This window comes from Oncorhynchus keta, chromosome 19 (assembly GCF_023373465.1).
Source record: "Oncorhynchus keta strain PuntledgeMale-10-30-2019 chromosome 19, Oket_V2, whole genome shotgun sequence".
Classification (NCBI taxonomy): domain Eukaryota; kingdom Metazoa; phylum Chordata; class Actinopteri; order Salmoniformes; family Salmonidae; genus Oncorhynchus; species Oncorhynchus keta.
The window spans coordinates 22754871-22772718 of NC_068439.1; the positions used below are offsets into that span (position 1 = coordinate 22754871).

The window sequence follows — 17848 nt, forward strand, 5'->3', positions numbered from 1 at the left end:
CAAGGGACGGTTAATCAAATCTTCGATAAAGACATTCTTTGCTGTGACAGACAGTGATTGTAGAAAAAGTAAAGAGGTCTAAAATAATGTAATACCTCACGTTGACCAATCAGCACAGTTCAGGTTTTGACGGCTATTGTCGTAGAGCCATACCTTTTCATTCTTATCGGCCTCATACCTATACACACATCCCATCCCACCATGATTAAATAAAACTTGAATTAAAAAGGGACAATTAAAAAAAAGGGAATGCTTGTCGGATGTGGCAGGTCTTGCAAACTATTAAAGACTACAAAGGGAAGCACAGCCGGGAGCTTCCCAGCGACACGAGCCTACCAGACGACCGATATAACTTCTATGCTCGATTTGAGGCAAGTAACACTGAAACATGCATGAGAGCATCAGCTGTTCTGGGCGACTGTGTGATCACGCTCTCCGCAGCCGATGTGAGTAAGCCCTTTAAACAGGTCAACATTCACAAGGCCGCAGGGCCAGACGGATTACCAGGACGTGTCCTCCGAGCATGAACTGACCAAATGACAAGTGTCTTCACTGACATTTTCAACCTCTCCTTGTCTGAGTCTGTAATACCAACATGTTTCAAGCAGACCGTCATAGTCCCTGTGAACAAGAAAACTGAGGTAACCTGCCTAAATGACTACCGACCCATAGCACTCACATCTGTAGACTTGAAATGCTTTGAAAGGCTGGTCATGGCTCACATCAACACAATTTTCCCAGAAACCCTTTGCATACTGCCCCAACAGATCCACAGATGATGCAATCTCTATTGCACTCCACACTGCCCTTTCACACCTGGAAAAAGGGACACCTATGTGAGAATGACTACAGCTCCGCATTCAACACTATAGTGCCCCTAAAGCTCATCACTAAGTTAAGGACCCTGGGACTAAACACCTCCCTCTGCAACTGGATCCTGGACGTCCTGACGGGCCGGCCCCAGGCGGTAAGGGTAGGTAACAACACATCCCCAACGCTGATCCTCAACATGGGGGCCCCTCAGGGTTGCGTGCTCAGTGCCCTCCTGTACTCCCTGTTCACTCATGGCTGCACGGCCAGGCAAGACTATTTTTATTATTTAATTTACCTTTATTTATACAGGTTTTTTCTCATTGAGATAACCTCTCACTTCCCAGAGAGACCTTGTCCAATAGCAGCAGGGAACAACAGTTCAGACAAAAACAACTTACATACACTAACACAACATTAAACAAAACCAGAAACACACATACAGTACAACAAAAACATTGTACATTAAAAACACAAACGTCTTGACTAAAAACAGCTGGCCTAAAAACACACTCTTCTATGATATATACATCGATCAAGTGTTTAAACTCCACCAACGAAACTAGATCATCACATTTTAAAAGGTTAATGACAGAATTCCAGGACCACGGAGCTAAGTAACTAAAACTATTTCTAACATGACCTGTTCTAATTTTTGGTACTGTTAGAAGCAAATCACAATGGGACCGTAATTTATATTTATTTACTGACCTGACTAAAAAAGAACAGAGATAAAATGGCATTTTACCCAATATGGCTTTATAAATCAGTGTATACCTGTGTTTAAGCCTACGCAAGGTCCATGACAACCAGCCAACAGCACTGTAGAGATCACAATGATGTGTTAGACGTTTCTGATTTGAAATTAACCTGAGGGCTGCATGATACACTGAATCAAGTGTTCTCAGGGTCGTGGCTGAGGCCTGCATGTATATAACATCACTAAAATCTAAAACTGACAGTAATGTACATCGTACCTGCTCCTTCCTGGCCTCAAAAGAAAATCAAGCATTATGCCGGTAATAAAATCTTATTTTCAGCTTGAGCTTCCTTATCAAGTTCTCTACATGCACAGTGAAGCTCTGCTTATCATCAACCCACACACCCAAATATTTGTACACTATACTCTATAGTATGTCCAGCCAATGTAGCAATGCATAATTTTAACATGCCTGGCATTTGAAAATACCATGCATTTTGTTTTACCCGAATTTAGAATCAGCTTTAAATCATACAGATTTTGTTGTATGATGTTAAATGCTCTTTGGGCATTTTCAAAAGCTAAAGATAAACTACTACCACTTGAATAAAAAACAGTATCATCTGCATAAAAATGAACATCCGCTGTTTCAATAAGATCCCCAATGTTGTTGATATACAAAATGAACAACAGTGGGCTCAAAATAGAACCTTGCGGAACACCTGAGCACACCTCTATGGACCATCCGCCATTACACATTGTGTACGATTTGATAGGTAATTTATAAACCAATCTAGAGCATGACCAGTAATTCCACAACATTTTAACCTTTGCACTAACACAGCATGGTCCACGGTGTCAAAAGCCTTCGACAAATCAATAAAAACAGAAACACTATGTAACTTCTTATCAAGAGCACAGTGGATGTAAATTAAAACCTTCAATGTTGCTGAAACAGTGCTGGCAGAAGACTTCTTACATTTATATGCAAAAACTTCAGGCCACTCTGACTACTTAATTCGGCAGGGGTAAGAATGTCAGTACCTGGATAAGACTGGACATTTCCAGACAATAGAAGCAGCAAGATAATGGCAAGTCTAGATGGAGGGTTACAACATTTGGATTTACAGACAGCAGTTGAACGAGAATTCAGAGTCACCAGAGTCTTTAACACCACATATTTCAGGAGATGTGTAAAGTCCAGAGACAAGGTTAAGTACCAAGAGAACAGTCCTGACAAGTCTAGATATTTAAATTGCTTTAGTAAGTGCAAGAGTCCGATTTCTCCCATATTGTTCGGGATAAATGTGCATAGTTCTCATGTGCAATTCCAGAGCAAGCGTGGGGTTTCTCACAATACTTGAAAACTAAACAAATAGTTCAACCGCTGATCAATAAAATTTCAGCGATGTATGCGTATGATGTAGGCGAGCAAAGGTCCGGGGAGAGAGAGAGAAAGTGGTGAGGGCACCAAGAAGTTCTGATGAGCGGTGACGCAATCTTTCGTCGAAAGCGGTCCAGTTGTCAGATTTTCCTGGGAACTTTTACAAAGTACGCATCGCATTTTCCTACCATTTCGCTCGGGACCCATTCTCCATGCATGTTGTCTGCAAGAAATGTAGGTATGAGCAGATCGCGCTAACCTCCGTCCGTTCGCACCTTCAAATTTTTGTATAACACCATCAATAAGTTTGCCGTTGAAACAACAGTGGTAGGCCTGATCACCGACAACGATGAGACAGCCTATAGGGAGGGGGTCAAAGACCTGACCTTGTGGTGCAAGGACAACAACCTCTCACTCAAGGTGATCAAGACAAAGGAGAGGATTGTGGACTACAGGAAAAGGAGGACTGAGCACGTCCCCATTCTCATCAACAGGGCTGTAGTGGAGCAGGTTGAGAGCTTCAGGTTTCTTGGCGTCCACATAACCAACAAACTAACATGGTCCAAACACACCAAGACAGTCATGAAGAGGGCACGACAAAACCTATTCTCAGGAGACTGAAAAGATTTGGCATGGGTCCTCAGATCCTCAAAAGGTTTTACAGCTGCACCATCATGAGCATCTTGATGGGTTGCATCCCTGCCTGGTATGGCAACTGCTCGGCCTCCAACCGCAAGGCACCACAGAGGGAAGGGCGTATGGCCCAATACATCACCGGGGCCAAGCTTCCTGCCATCCAGGACCTCTATACCAGGTGGTGTCAGAGGATTCCAGCCACCCTAGTCATAGACTGTTCTCTCTGCTCCCGCATGGCAAGTTATACAGGTGCACCAAGTCTAGGTCCAAGAGGCTTCTAAACAGCTTCTACCCCCAAGCCATAAGACTTCTGAACATCTAATCAAATGGCTACCCAGGTTGGGGTAAATTGACAATGCATAGATAATAAACAGCGAGTAGCAGCAGTGTAAAAACAAAGGGGGGCTGGGTGGGGGGCAATGTAAACAGTCCGGGTTGCCATTTGATTAATTGTTCAGCAGTCTTATGGCTTGGGGGTACTATAGAAGCTGTTAAGAAGCCTTTTGGACCTAGAGTTAGCGCTCCAGTACTGCTTGCTGTGCAGTAGCAGAGAGAACAGTCTACGACTTGGGTGACTGGCGTCTCTGACAATTTTTCTGGCCTTCCTCTGACACCGACAAGTAATTAGGTCCTGGATGGCAGGAAGCTTGGCCCCAGTGATGTACTCTGTAGCACCTTACGGTCAGATGCCGAGCAGTTGCCATACCAGGCAGTGATGCAACCGGTCAGGTTGGGATAGGGGGCAGCATTTTCACTTTTGGATAAATAGCGTGCCCAATTTCAACTTCCTGCTACTCATGCCAAGAATATAAGATATGCATATTATTAGTAGATTTGGCCAGAAAACACTCTGAAGCTTCTAAATCTGTTTGAATCATGTCTGTGAGTATAACATAACTTATGTAGCAGGCAAAACCCAGAGGACTAACCATTCAGAATTTTCTTTTTTGAGGTCACTGTCTATTCAATGAGTTTTGCAGTTCCTACCGCTTCCACTGGATGTCACCAGTCTTTGGAAATAGGTTGAGGTTATTCCTTTGTGTAATGAAGAAGTACGGCCATCATGAATTTGTGTCATTTGAAGTGTACTTTTTGAGAAGGCGCATGCCTGGAAAAGTAGCGTGAGTTTGTTGTCTTCCTGTATTGAACACAGATTGTCCCGTCTACAATTTGATCGATTATAAAAGTTTAAAAATAACTCAAGTTGTATTACAAAAGTAGTTTGAAATGTTTTGGCAAAGTTTACAGGTAACCTTTGAGATATTTTGTAGTGACGTTGCGCAAATTGGAAGCTTTTTTTTCTGGATCAAACGAGCCAAATAAATGGACATTTTGCATATATATCGACGGAATTAATCGAACAAATGGACCATTTGTGATGTTTATGGGACATATTGGAGTGCCAACAAAAGAAGCTCGTCAAAGGTAAGGCTTGATTTATTTATAATTTCTGCGTTTTGTGTGGTGCCTGCTGGGTTGAAATATGCTACTCTCTCTTTGTTTACTGCTGTGCTATAATCAGATAATAGCTTCTTATGCTTTCGCCGAAAAGCCTTTTTGAAATCTGACATGTTGGCTGGATTCACGACTGTAGCTTTAATTTGGTATCTTACATGTGTGATTTAATGAAAGTTTGGATTTTATAGTATTTTATTTGAATTTGGCGCTCTGCATTTTCCCTGGCAATTGGCCAGGTGGGACATTTGCGTCCCGCCTATTAATGGTGCAGCTGTAGATCTTTTTGAGGATCTGGGGACCCATGCCAAATCTTTTCAGTCTCCTGAGGGGGAAAGGGTGTTGTTGTGCCCTTATCATGACTGTCAAGGTGTGTTTGTGTAACAGTATAACTTTAGACCATCCCCTCGCCTATACCCGGGCGTGAACCAGGGACCCTCTGCACACATCAACCATAGTCACCCACGAAGCATCGTTACCCATCGCTCCACAAAAGCCGCGGACCTTGCAGAGCAATGGGAACCACTACTTCAAGGTCACAGAGCAAGTGACGTCACCGATTGAAACGCTGTTTATTGCGCACCACCGCTAACTAGCTAGCCGTTTCACATCCGTTACATTTGGACCATGATAGTTTGTAGATGATGTGGACACCAAGGAACCTGAAACTCTCGACCTGCTACACTACAGCCCTGTCGATGTTAATGGGGGCTTGTTTGGCCATCCTTTTCCTGTAGTCCACGATCATCTCCTTTGTCTTGCTCACAATGAGGCTGAGGTTGTTCCCCCTGTTTGTTGAAGGGCTGCCAAGTATTGTCCTCCGAACCGCGTGAGGAGGGAGAGAGGTGGGAGAGCAGAGCATTGTCAATAGCACATGCTGGTATCTAATGCTGCCAGAACAGGTTTTTTCTTTCCTGCTCAGATGATCAGATACGATGGTGATGCTATCTGTGAAGGATAACGGTGTATACTAGAGGTCAGCGCTAAACACTTTGTTTCAACAACTAAGAGCAGGTAGGGCCACACTGATGGCTGTCTAATATTGCAGCAGAAATGTCTGATGGATGAGAGAGAGAGAGAGAGAGAGAGAGAGAGAGAGAGAGAGAGAGAGAGAGAGAGAGAGAGAGAGAGAGAGAGAGAGAGAGAGCAACGGGAGAGAGAGAGAGAGAGAGAGAGAGAGAGGGCAACGAGAGAGAGCAAAGTCCAATATATCTGTGTCAGGCGCTTAAATTATTCAACAAATTCACTTCAGAGCAATTTCAACTCATCCATATTTTACAGATGATATATAAAATGCAGCCATAGTGCTAAGATAATCACAGAGAAAATCCTATGGACCGTATCCTTCCCACTGGAAAACACAAGCGGAAAACATAAAAACGAAACTAAAAAGACTAGTTGTACATCAGACCAAAAAGGCAGCATGGAGAGAGCAATTCATTTGCAAATATGGCCCTGTCAATTTTGCACTCCCTAATGCATTGATAGAGGCTTTTCACCTCCAGATAGCTAGATAGAAGCCTTTCACCGCCACATAAGACAGATGCCATTCATTCAAAGACAGCTAGATAGAGGCCAGTCCTGAAAGAGCAGACTACAGCTGAGGTCAAATCCTGTTTATGAACTACTGTACTCTGTGTCACCCTCCTTTGCTTTGGAGCAGGGCTTTGGATGGGCTTGACAGGAAAGGACACCATGTCATTCTGTCTCTGCCAGTGAGGAACAGGGAGCTATGACAGATCAAAATGTAATCTACAACTCTCCCATCAGACAGGCACACACTCTGTCTACTGTACCCCACCAAGTACACAAAAAGAGCCTAGAAAAAATCCCTGTCTTAAAAGTAGTGTGATAAGAATGTCGATCTGGCTCAAAAACAGAACCTTGAATGTTGGTGTGTGGTCTGCAAAAAGAGGATGCAGAAAAAACGCTAAACTTACTTGACGAGAAAAAAGGAGTCTTTAAAAGACCCTTCAAATGTAATCTAATTGACAATGTCTTAGAAAAAAATAGACATTATTGGAACCAAGGTTTAAAAATAACTGATATTGGCACAAGATGGAGGGAGAGTTGGAACATTTAACTAACAAAATTACTGTTAACAAACATTTACGCTTAATCCAGTATAAACTAATGTGTATAATTTATTATATATGAGACACAATTCACAAATTCTACAGCACAACGGCAGAGTCATGTCTTAAGTGTAAAACTAACAATGACTCAATAATTCATCCCTTCTGGGAGTGCTATAAAGTCTAAAAGTTATGGGCGGAGTTAGAAAGTTTGCTGTTTTTACAATAATAGATTGCAGTTCTCTTGATAGTCAAAATGTGTAAGAAACTGGCCAGAGCGCCCATCGGGAAAGAGAGTGAGAGTGTCATCTCTCAGTTTAACTCTATACTCTCATCAGAGACAATCTCTTTCTCTCACACTCTCTCTCTCTTCTCTTCTTGCTCAACACTCAACACACTCTCAACACTGTCTCTATCCTCTCTCCTCTCCTCACCACACTCTTTAGACCTGGCTGAATGCACAGCCAAGAGGAAACATTCTGTTCAGAGTGGTAAGGAAGGCCCTCTGAGGGACCCTCACAGCCAAAACCCCAGTCTGCTTTCGGGTGCACAATCACGCTCCCACGATAATGACTTTGACTCACTTAAGAGGCGGCCCGAGACGATTGGCATGTTGACAAAGCTCGTTAGCGGTAGAACAATCAGGGGTGTTTCTCACACACGGTAGCCAATCACTGTAGCCGGCAATTGGCTTGGGGGCCAATCATACTGACCAACACAAGTGGGTAGCGAGTCGTTCCATTGGGCCAGGGTGTCAGGGACGGTCTCACAGCGGATGGCGGTGGAACCGTGCAGGACGTATCCAGGGTTACACTCAAACAGGACCGAGGCACCCATGGCAAAGTCGTTCCCGATCCGTTTGCCGAAGCGAGGCTCAGGGACTGAACTGCACTGGGTGGCACTGGTCCTTGGAACAGCTGTGGATAGGATAGGAGGTGTCAGTAAAGCAATGGAAGAAGAAACAGCAGCAGGGGGAGAAAAACTTCAAATTAGATCTCAATCTCTCACCATAGACTTTCAGCTAGCTGGCTAGCTAGCTAACATGACATTTGATAATGGGTTCTGAGGTAGGATATAACATCAATGCAAAACCACGTCTGAGACAGACCAGCACCATGGTGTTCTTAGGCTTTGTAAGACCAGAGGAGAGCGTGTGTCTGTTACCTTCATCATCCGCCCCTGAGCGCTCAGAAAAACTATTACACACTTGAATACTGAAGGCAGTGTTATCACATAAACAAGAACCGTCTGACTGAATCTGTCATTTGTGTAAAAGTCTGGTGGTGTTCTATTTAAACAGAACATTGAAATTGGGATTACATTTTGAGAAGAGCAATAACTGAGCTATTGAGTGGGATTTAAGTTAGCAGGCCTAGCTCGCAATTGCAAGAACAAATGAATGAGTCCAAAAATGAGGGAGGAAGGACGGAAGGGAGGCCGGGAGGCAGAGAGGCAGGGACGCAGAGAGGCAGGGACGGAGGCAGGGAGTTGTTGGGATCCATCCAGGAGTTAGGCTTAGCATGTATCAGGGGGGAATGAGACTTCTACACTGGAAGATGTTGCTGCAAGATGGGACCCTATTCCCTATATATTGCACTACTATTGACCAAGGCCCATAGAGCTCTGTTCAAAAGTAGAGCTCTATGTAGGGAATAGAGTGCCATCTGGCACGCAAAATGACTCTGAGGGGAAATGTGGAATGTGTACAATTTGCAAAAGTTCTAAGAAGCTTGATCATTCTAAGTTTTTTGGGGATATGTGAAGCATCTTGCTGAGCAGGACACCTCTGTGCCTGTGATAGTGCTGAACAGACAGCTTTTTGGGGCCAGGCAACATCATCAACAGATAGCTAGCTGACAGAAAAATGTAAATGTACCCCTCCTGCTTCTGCACGCTAGTGATGACTGTATGTACTCTATGGAAGTGTGTGATGTTCTATATGTCAGGCATCTAAAAATAATTGTAATTTACAGACCTGCATTACTCTGGAGAGCACTCTGTAACAACATATCAATAAAGGTCCATGTATTTCACTCCCTGTCAGAGTCACACATTCCAATCTTTATTACAAGTGGAGGTACTGAATTCAAAGGATCCTAATGTTTATACAGTCATTTCGAACACATAGTGACAGTGGAGTGTAGGCAATCCTTACATGCACAGCTAAACTCAATCCATGCCTCTGGCTTGGCTGGGGTTGGATGAAAGCGACTTGCTGATTCATTTGAATAATGTGATGACAGAGCTGAAATACCCAATATTGGAAGACAGAAAGGGCTTAGTTTTGTATGCATGTTGCCAAAATTAGTATAGCCTCCGAGTCATAAGGATGTCCTAATATGGACACTGTACTTATGAATATTTAAGTATAATCTATGAAATAAACTTTTTCAGGACCCTGTCTTTCAAAGATAATTTGTAAAAATCTAAATAACTTCACAGATCATCGTTGTAATCATTGTAATCATTGTTTAAACACTGTTTCCCATGCCAGGGCAATAAATTGCAATGTCCATACTGTGAGATGCCTAAGATGGCGCTACAGGGAGACAGGACGGACAGCTGATCGTCCTCGTAGTGGCAGACCATGTCTAACAACACCTGCACAGGATCGGTACATCCGAACTTCACACCTGCGGGACAGGTACATGATGGCAACAACAACTGCCCGAGTTACACCAGGAACGCACAATCCCTCCATCAGTTGTTGTGGAAATTATCAGAATTTGTCGGTAACATATGTAAAATGTTTTATATTCATCATATGTTTGTAAGTTACTTCTCATCAGAATGGTACTTTTGTATAATACTGTGGCAGGGTTGCATTATCTGTTCTATGTCAAGACTAAGTTGCATGGACCGCAGAGAGGGGAGAGGTCAAAGTATCATCATGTGTAAACATATCTTTTGCTCCACTGTGTCGGTGTGCCAGTTCACTCCCTACTTTTCCCATCGGGGATGACAGTGTCTGGAATCATTCTATCCTCTCCGTGAGTTTGTCCAGGATTGGTTGTATTTAGAATTGGTTGTATCTAAATGACAATTTGATATATGCCTGTTGATATGGAGGGTTGGTTTATGGTTCTGAGTTTGAGAGAGGAGACAAAGCTGAACAATGAATTATGCCGATGCTGTCTTATCCTGTGTATCTTTGCTATAAAGGATCCCATTTTGCCATTGTGTTGGGACTCTCAACTTTTCATTAGATATACTGAACTGTTGAAAGTCAAAATGCTATTTCAATGTGGAGGGGGCTCTCAGAGAATTCACTGAGAGACACTGAATTACCTGATAGTCACAGGATTGTGATAGAGCTCATATAATTAAAGATGGAATTTGATAACTAACTCTGACTTGTGTGTGTGGTTTGCTCCCATGATTTGGTAAATAGAGGAAATTTCCACGACACAGTGATCAGACTGTCCGCAATAGGCTGAGAGAGGCTGGACTGAGGGCTTGTAGGCCTGTTGTAAGGTAGGTCCTCACCAGACATCACTGGCAACAACGTCGCCTATTGGCACAAACCCACCGTCACTGGATCAGACAGGTCTGGCAAAAAGTGCTCTTCACTTTTGTCTCACCAGTTTTGTCTCACTCGTTGTTTTATCTCACCAGGGGTGATGGTCAGATTCGCGTTTATCGTCCAAGGAATGAGCGTTACACCAAGGCCTGTACTCTGGAGCGGGATCGATTTGGAGATGGAGAGTCTGCCATGGTCTGGGGCGGTGTCACAGCATCATCGGACTGAGCTTGTTGTCATTGCAAGCAATCTCAACGCTGTGCGTTACAGAGAAGACATCCTCCTCCCTCATGTGGTACCCTTCCTGTAGGCTCATCCTAACATGACCCTCCAGCATGACAATGCCACCAGCCATATTGCTCGTTCTGTGCGTGATTTGCAAGACAGGAATGTCAGTGTTCTGCCATGGCCAGCGAAGAGCCCGGATCTCAATCCCATTGAGCACGTCTGGGACCTGTTGGATCGGAGGGTGAGGGCTAGAGCCATTCCCCCCAGAAATGTCTGGGAACTTGTAGGTGCCTTGGTGGAAGAGTGGAAGAGTGGGGTAACATCTCACAGCAAAAACGGGCAAATCTGGTGCAGTCCATGAGGAGGAGATGCACTGCAGTACTTCATGCAGTTGGTGGCCACACCAGATACTGACTGTTACTTTTTTTATTTTGACGCCCCCTTTGTTCAGGGACATTATTCTATTTCTGTTAGTCACATGTCGGTGGAACTTGTTCTGTTTATGTCTCAGTTGTTGAATCTTGTTATGTTCATACAAATATTTACACATGTTAAGTTTGCTTAAAATAAATGCAGTTGACAGTGAGAGGATGTTTCTTTTTTTGCTGAGATCATCTATGGAAGACAAACCTTGGTAGACAAAGTGAAAGCCCTTAGCAGTCTCCGGGCCGACTGTGGTGAACGTTATGGTTATCTGGTTGCCCGTGCTCAAGGGTAGAGACTCTCCTGAAGAAAAGAAAAAAATGGATTTCAATGATCAATCAAACACAACTTACAACTCCACCATACACAAACATTTCACAGGATGAAAGGTTATTCTTCTGATCGATGTGCAGGTTGGCTGTCCAACAACTGATGATCCGACCCAGTTAAAGATAAATGTATCAGACTCCATTGGATTAATCAATCATGTTGATCTGATCTGGCGTTGTTTAACTCTGATGCCTGTTGTGCTGAACTAATCAGCTGTTAGTTCAATGTTATCCTTGAACAGAACATTAAGAGTCAACAAGGGACTCATGCTTTGATAGAAGGCCTTATTGATTGCCAACGGACCCCTTTCATTCCACCTAGTCGTCTTCCTCTTCTTCTTCTTCTTCTTCTTCTTCTTCTTCTTCTTCTTCTTCTTCTTCTTCTTCTTCTTCTTCTTCTTCTTCTTCTTCACAGTCTCCCTGGACCTTTGGTGGTCTTATCCCCGATAGAAACGGGGGAAATGTACAGCCTTTTATTAGCACTTACCTCTTTGTTAAGAGCATCTCATAAGGTGCTGCTGTTTACATGGTACAGACCACGTCATTTTCCCTCCGTCATATACACACACAAGCAAGCAAGCAACGTACACACATGCACACACACACCAACGCACACACGCACGGCTCAATAGCTCAGCGTGACTGAGGGTATGGACCCAAGGGGAACAGATGCTTTGCTGAGAAATACTTTGCATGGAGACTAAAGTGATACTGAATAAATGGGTCCAATATGTGACTAATGTATGGCTCTTGGGATGTGGCTATAAAGCATTCTTGTACAATAACCCAGCCCAGAACCCCGAACAGCAAGAACAGTGACAAAGAGGAAAATCTCCAGAACAAAGTTAAGTGGCGCTTTCACTGACGTGTCTGTCGTTGTGTTGTGTTGCTCTTTGTATTACCTGAGTGGGAGCCAGACAGAGAAGACAGGAGTGGAGACTGCTGCGTAGGCCCATCATAAATGTCCACAACGTCATTGAGTGATGTCTGGAACAAGACAAATTGCCCAAACAGCACTAAAAGAGAGAAAGAGAGAAAAGAGAAAGAAGTCTTTAACTAATTCAAATGCTAACAAAAAAGCTAGCACCATCGTGTTAACACAATTCATAATTTCACACCAAGCTATCAAAATAGAAACGAGACCGTTACTAGTTGTCACAGGTGTACTGGCTGTTTAGAAAATGCATGAGAGCTAAATTGTGACATCTATTATAAGCATAGTCTCAGTGGATGGTAGGTACTAAAGCATGACAAAATAGATCACAATGTGTCATTATACAATTACTGTTTTGTCAACTGCTCCTCCTCTCTTTGGCAATGAGCATATTGAGTTGCTTTAAAAAAATTACATTGTGCTAATAACATCACAAAAGTACATCATTATTCTTCATTACAACAGCAGTGGGCGTAAAACTGTGGCAGGGAATCCCCGAGGTAACTGCACTGTATGTTTATTTAAATCTTTTAATTGGAAACCTCTCTGAGAGTCTCTTAGTGTTCTGAGCAAAGCCGCATTACACTGGTGCACACTGTGGGCTTCCTCTCAACTGTACACAGTAACACAGAAATATCCTTATTTACCCTCCCTAACCACTTTGATGGCGTCATTGTGAAAGCAGAAAAGTCTTTACCCAGCCAAGTCATTAGCATAACAAAACTCTACCATATTTGCCCTAAATTGTTACGAAATGACAATTTGCGATTTGATGCTGAGACTACTTCTTCTCGGGAGAAACAGTATGGTGTAAGTCACTTAGTTGCTGATTTCTCTAACTTCACGTTCCCACCGACCCAAATTCTGTTTGGTTTCCAAGAAGTAAGCCCAATGATGGATGCCCAGTCAGGACATTTCCAGTAACTTTTGATTTTGAAATTAGGAGATCCAAATCACATGTGTAATCACTTAATATATGAGATTAGGGTGAGCACTTATGACACTCACTTGCACCATCTTGCCCTACTAACTGTCTATTAGGAAGTCAGTTAATCATTTTACTGCCGTGGGGCTAAATCAGGGTCACACAGAGGGTTTCTTGGTATTCTTAAATAAAGTATACACATCACACAGATGGTTATGGTCTTAAATAAAAGAGGACACCTGTACCATGTCAGATATAGAGTTGAAATGTACTACATTTTGAGTTTGCATCCCAATATTACACTTTATATACATCAAAGAAGACTGAAATATAACAAAATGGTTTGACATAGAAACACTGGATTTGAAGCAAAAATGTAATCAATAAAGTGGTATTAATTCATTATTAATTATCGGCCCCTTGAGGCCGATTTGGTCTTTTGACTGCAGGAAAGGGCTACGGATGCTAATGAATCTACAGTATCCATCTACATAATACTATGCTTATAGGACTGCTATGTTGTGATTAAGCCCAAAGCTTCTTTGGTTAGTGATGCACAAGAGATGGGTCATTACACCCCATGGCCATCCCAATAGCAAATATAATGTATGGAGGTCATACATCTTGCCTGATTCCCTTTGATTTCCTGCTTCGATGAAATGGTATCTTTACAATAACGGTGCCTTTTAGATCGCAATGAATAACATTGCATGGAAGGAAGGGCTGATCCTAGATCAGCACTCCTACTCTGAGATGCTGGATACATACAACCCTTGTCTAATACTATATACAGTTGCTTTTGAATTGCAACAATCCATACTTTTTACCAGAAAAGTATTACAGATTTGAATCTGTATTTAAACCGAAACGTAAGAAATGATGAGATTTGCCAGGATTTTTTACCCAAGTTAAGAGTAGTGCCTTTGAGTTGTATGCCTAAGTAGACAAGATGAGTGTGTGCGCGACTCCTCATGCATATATTTAGTACAGGACAGGGAAAGCACAAACACGCGCAATTGGGCATGTACCAACAAGGCCATTATTGATGGGCCTTTATTCATGATATGCTGAAGAGCTCAACTGCACAGAGGCTACGTTCCAAATAGCACCTTCAATAAAACAAGATGAGAGAAATGCTAACTATCACTGCAACACGTCTGTATCGCCTAAACGCACAATAAGAAGCATAGGCCAATAGTTTTGGTTAGGGAAGAGCATATGTAATTTTAACGTAGGCATAATAGCCTACGATCCAGTTTTAATTCCATTGTATTTGGGGAGTGTGGGTTTATAGTGTGGGGAGAAGTCCAACAGATTTATGTTAAAATGTCAGTATTTGTAGCAGTCATGGTATTGAACTACTGTACACACACAGACCTCCCTCCCCAAACGCCATACCACTGGCATCCTCAGCCTGCCCACTCCAATACTGGGCCCATGTCAGGGGAAAAAGCTCAAACCTTCCCCAGGGAATGTGCTTTGTTGAACGGAACAGAGAGAACAGAGAGACCATGGTCCATTTACAGAGTACTGTGTCTGGGAGGGACGCCGGGAGACTGACTTTCTCTTCAGCAGACACGTACCGTAGAGCAGCAAAGCTTTATGTGTTGGAGCGATGCATGTTTTTGGGGAGTATTGTCCCAGATGCGAATTCAATAAATACCCCATATTTAATTGAAAATTCATCTCGTCTTACGGCTTTGATATCAAAGCTCACTCTAATGTCTTGCAATGTAACAAGAAAATGTGCTGCCAATACCAAATAGACTAAAACAACTGTATGCCACGTAATCCGGAGAAGACCTGAGTACCAGTTTGACAACAGCTCACCCTATGGTTTGTGCCATCCTTCAGATTTCAGACCCAAACCTCCTAAAAGGAAAAGTAGGCCAACTTTCACATCTGTGTTAGCTCTTGCCAATATTACTTAGTTTAGTCAAGCTCATGTATCAGCATATTGGCCTTCGTCAGAGCCTTTGTGACCCATTCCTCATTTGAATAGGTTTCAGTGTGCACTCCAGGTAAGGACAGCAGTTTTTCAGGGATATATTTGATCCGTTGAAACAATAACAAAGAAAACTCCCTGCTACTTTTATTGGTAAACAGCTGAGGGATTGGGCTTGAGAAATGGAACCACCTTCAAATTCATGGGCTATGGATAAAAAGACTGACCGTCCATGATATCAAAACCATGTTTTGAGGCTGCACAGTGCTTGTTTACATTTACTTTGTTTACAAACATTGGAGTAAAACAAGCTTATATTTTGGGTTCTGAACTAAACTTATGAGGCATTCATAAGTTATATTCTTCAAGAATCAATGGGTACATATCATAAATGTGTAAGTCCGACAATGGATGTAGCAACTGCCTCAAAAAAGAGATCATATGAAAAATCTTAGACAGAACACTCACACGCTGAGCTGTACCACTCAAAGTCATGTTCATACATAGCCCAGATATTCGCTACAAAGCCAACTGCCTGACAAGCAGAGAGACAAGCTCCTCGTTGCACAAGCAGCTAGGTTGAACCCTGTCTTCCAGCCATGCTCTCTCACACACACACACACACACACACACACACACACACACACACACACACACACACACACACACACACACACACACACACACACACACACACACACACACACACACACACACACACACACACAGTTAGCACTTCCAGAGCTAAGTGCTCCAGCGCAGTGCCCACAAGCAGAGTCTGCGTCCCAAACGGCACCCTATTCCCTAAGTATTGCACTCATTTTGAAGAACCCATAGGGCTAGTAGTAGGAGTAGGGTGTCATTTGGAACATAGCCTTAAACACCTAGCTCTAAACACCTAGCTCAGCACTATTTCAGGAAGTAGTTTCAACAAACAGACCTCCGCCACACGAGATTGCCCTTTACCAAACGCGTCTCGCTCACTTAACATGTTCTGACAGATGCTTCCGAGGTTATATGGAAATGAAACCGATGATTAATTCAGATTCCCTTTTCCGTCCTTTTTCTTAGGCGTTAAGATACCTCTCTAAAATAAAAGACCTTGCAGTTGCCGTTTTGTTTCTGGTTCGTTGTCTCCCCTGATGGCGCCTTGGTTGGAACAGATTTCCATTTCATCCGTTCTTTAAGGTACAGAGGGAGAGAGGGAGAGAGGGAGAGAGAGAGAGAGGGAGAGAGAGAGAGGGAGAGAGGGAGAGAGAGAGAGAGAGAGAGAGGAGAGAGAGAGAGGGAGAGAGGGAGAGAGGGAGAGAGAGAGAGAGAGAGAGAGAGGGAGAGAGGGAGAGAGAGAGAGAGAGGAGAGAGGGAGAGAGGGGAGAGAGGGAGAGAGGGAGAGAGAGAGAGAGAGGGAGAGAGGGAGAGGGAGAGAGGGAGAGAGAGAGAGAGGGAGAGAGGGAGAGAGAGGAGAGAGGGAGAGAGGGAGAGAGGGAGAGAGGGAGAGAGGGAGAGAGGGAGAGAGAGAAAAGATGGAGACTTTTCTGAGATGAATGAGGACCTATAGCTGACGTTATCATGCTCAACAGCAGTGTCTACCACCACCAACGTGTGCGCACACACACACACAACACACACACACACACACACACACACACACACACACACACACACACACACACACACACACACACACACACACACACACACACACACACACACACACACACACACACACACACACACACACACACACACACACACACACACACAGCCAAGGTACAGTCGTGGAAATACCGAACAGAAGTGTTAAGGGCAGGCAAAATACCCCATTGTACAAAGCATACAATTACCATCTGTAAGATGCAAAGTGTAAACATATGACTCAAGGTCGAACAGAAGCGCGCCTTCTTTGGCTGAATTAATTATATTCAAATGCTATAACTTTCCCAACTTTCCCAGGTACAATGTTGAATATCAAATGTTGACACTGAAATAATGTGTGCAATAGCCATATTGGCTTTCATTTAAAACCCTTTCAACCTCTAAAGTGCAAAATAAACACAATTAATGATGGGAGACATGAGAAAATCTCCTCTGTGCCAAAAGCTCCCAATCCAGGCATAAAACAGGGAATACATACAGTATTACTGCAATATAAACGCCTTGGCTTAATGCGATTCACTCTTCAATAACCTTGCAGCAGAAGGGAAGATCTCTGAATGTCACACTGGACTAGAATCTCAGTCTGCAGTATTCATGAAATCAGTGGAATAGGGCCAATAATAATCAGGCGAGGGGCTGGGATCTTGAAAATGTCTCATATTTAAAGGAATTCATTATCTGGGACCTGCGTCCGTGGGATAAGGAGCTAGAGGACAAAAGGGTAATCACCCCAGCGTTGGTCCGTGCTGCCGTTGGGTGGCCTGCTGGTGTTCTGACTGTACAGCTAGATAGAGCGTCTGTACACACACACAGGGCCGTGGTACATCT

At 43.3% G+C, this 17848-nt stretch overlaps 1 protein-coding gene across 3 annotated transcripts in view; it reads right to left on the reverse strand.

Moving 5' to 3' along the window:
* The window catches only part of LOC118397653 (CUB and sushi domain-containing protein 3-like), a 660396-nt gene that overhangs the window by 137902 nt on the left and 504646 nt on the right, over nt 1-17848 (reverse strand). For all 3 annotated transcript variants that reach the window (XM_052470057.1, XM_052470056.1, XM_052470055.1), the window contains 3 exons: nt 12463-12576; nt 11439-11534; nt 7774-7977 (listed from right to left, as the gene is read on the reverse strand). In XM_052470057.1, coding sequence (XP_052326017.1) covers nt 7774-7977; nt 11439-11534; nt 12463-12576 — 414 coding nt within the window. The remainder of the gene's footprint in view (nt 1-7773; nt 7978-11438; nt 11535-12462; nt 12577-17848) is intronic.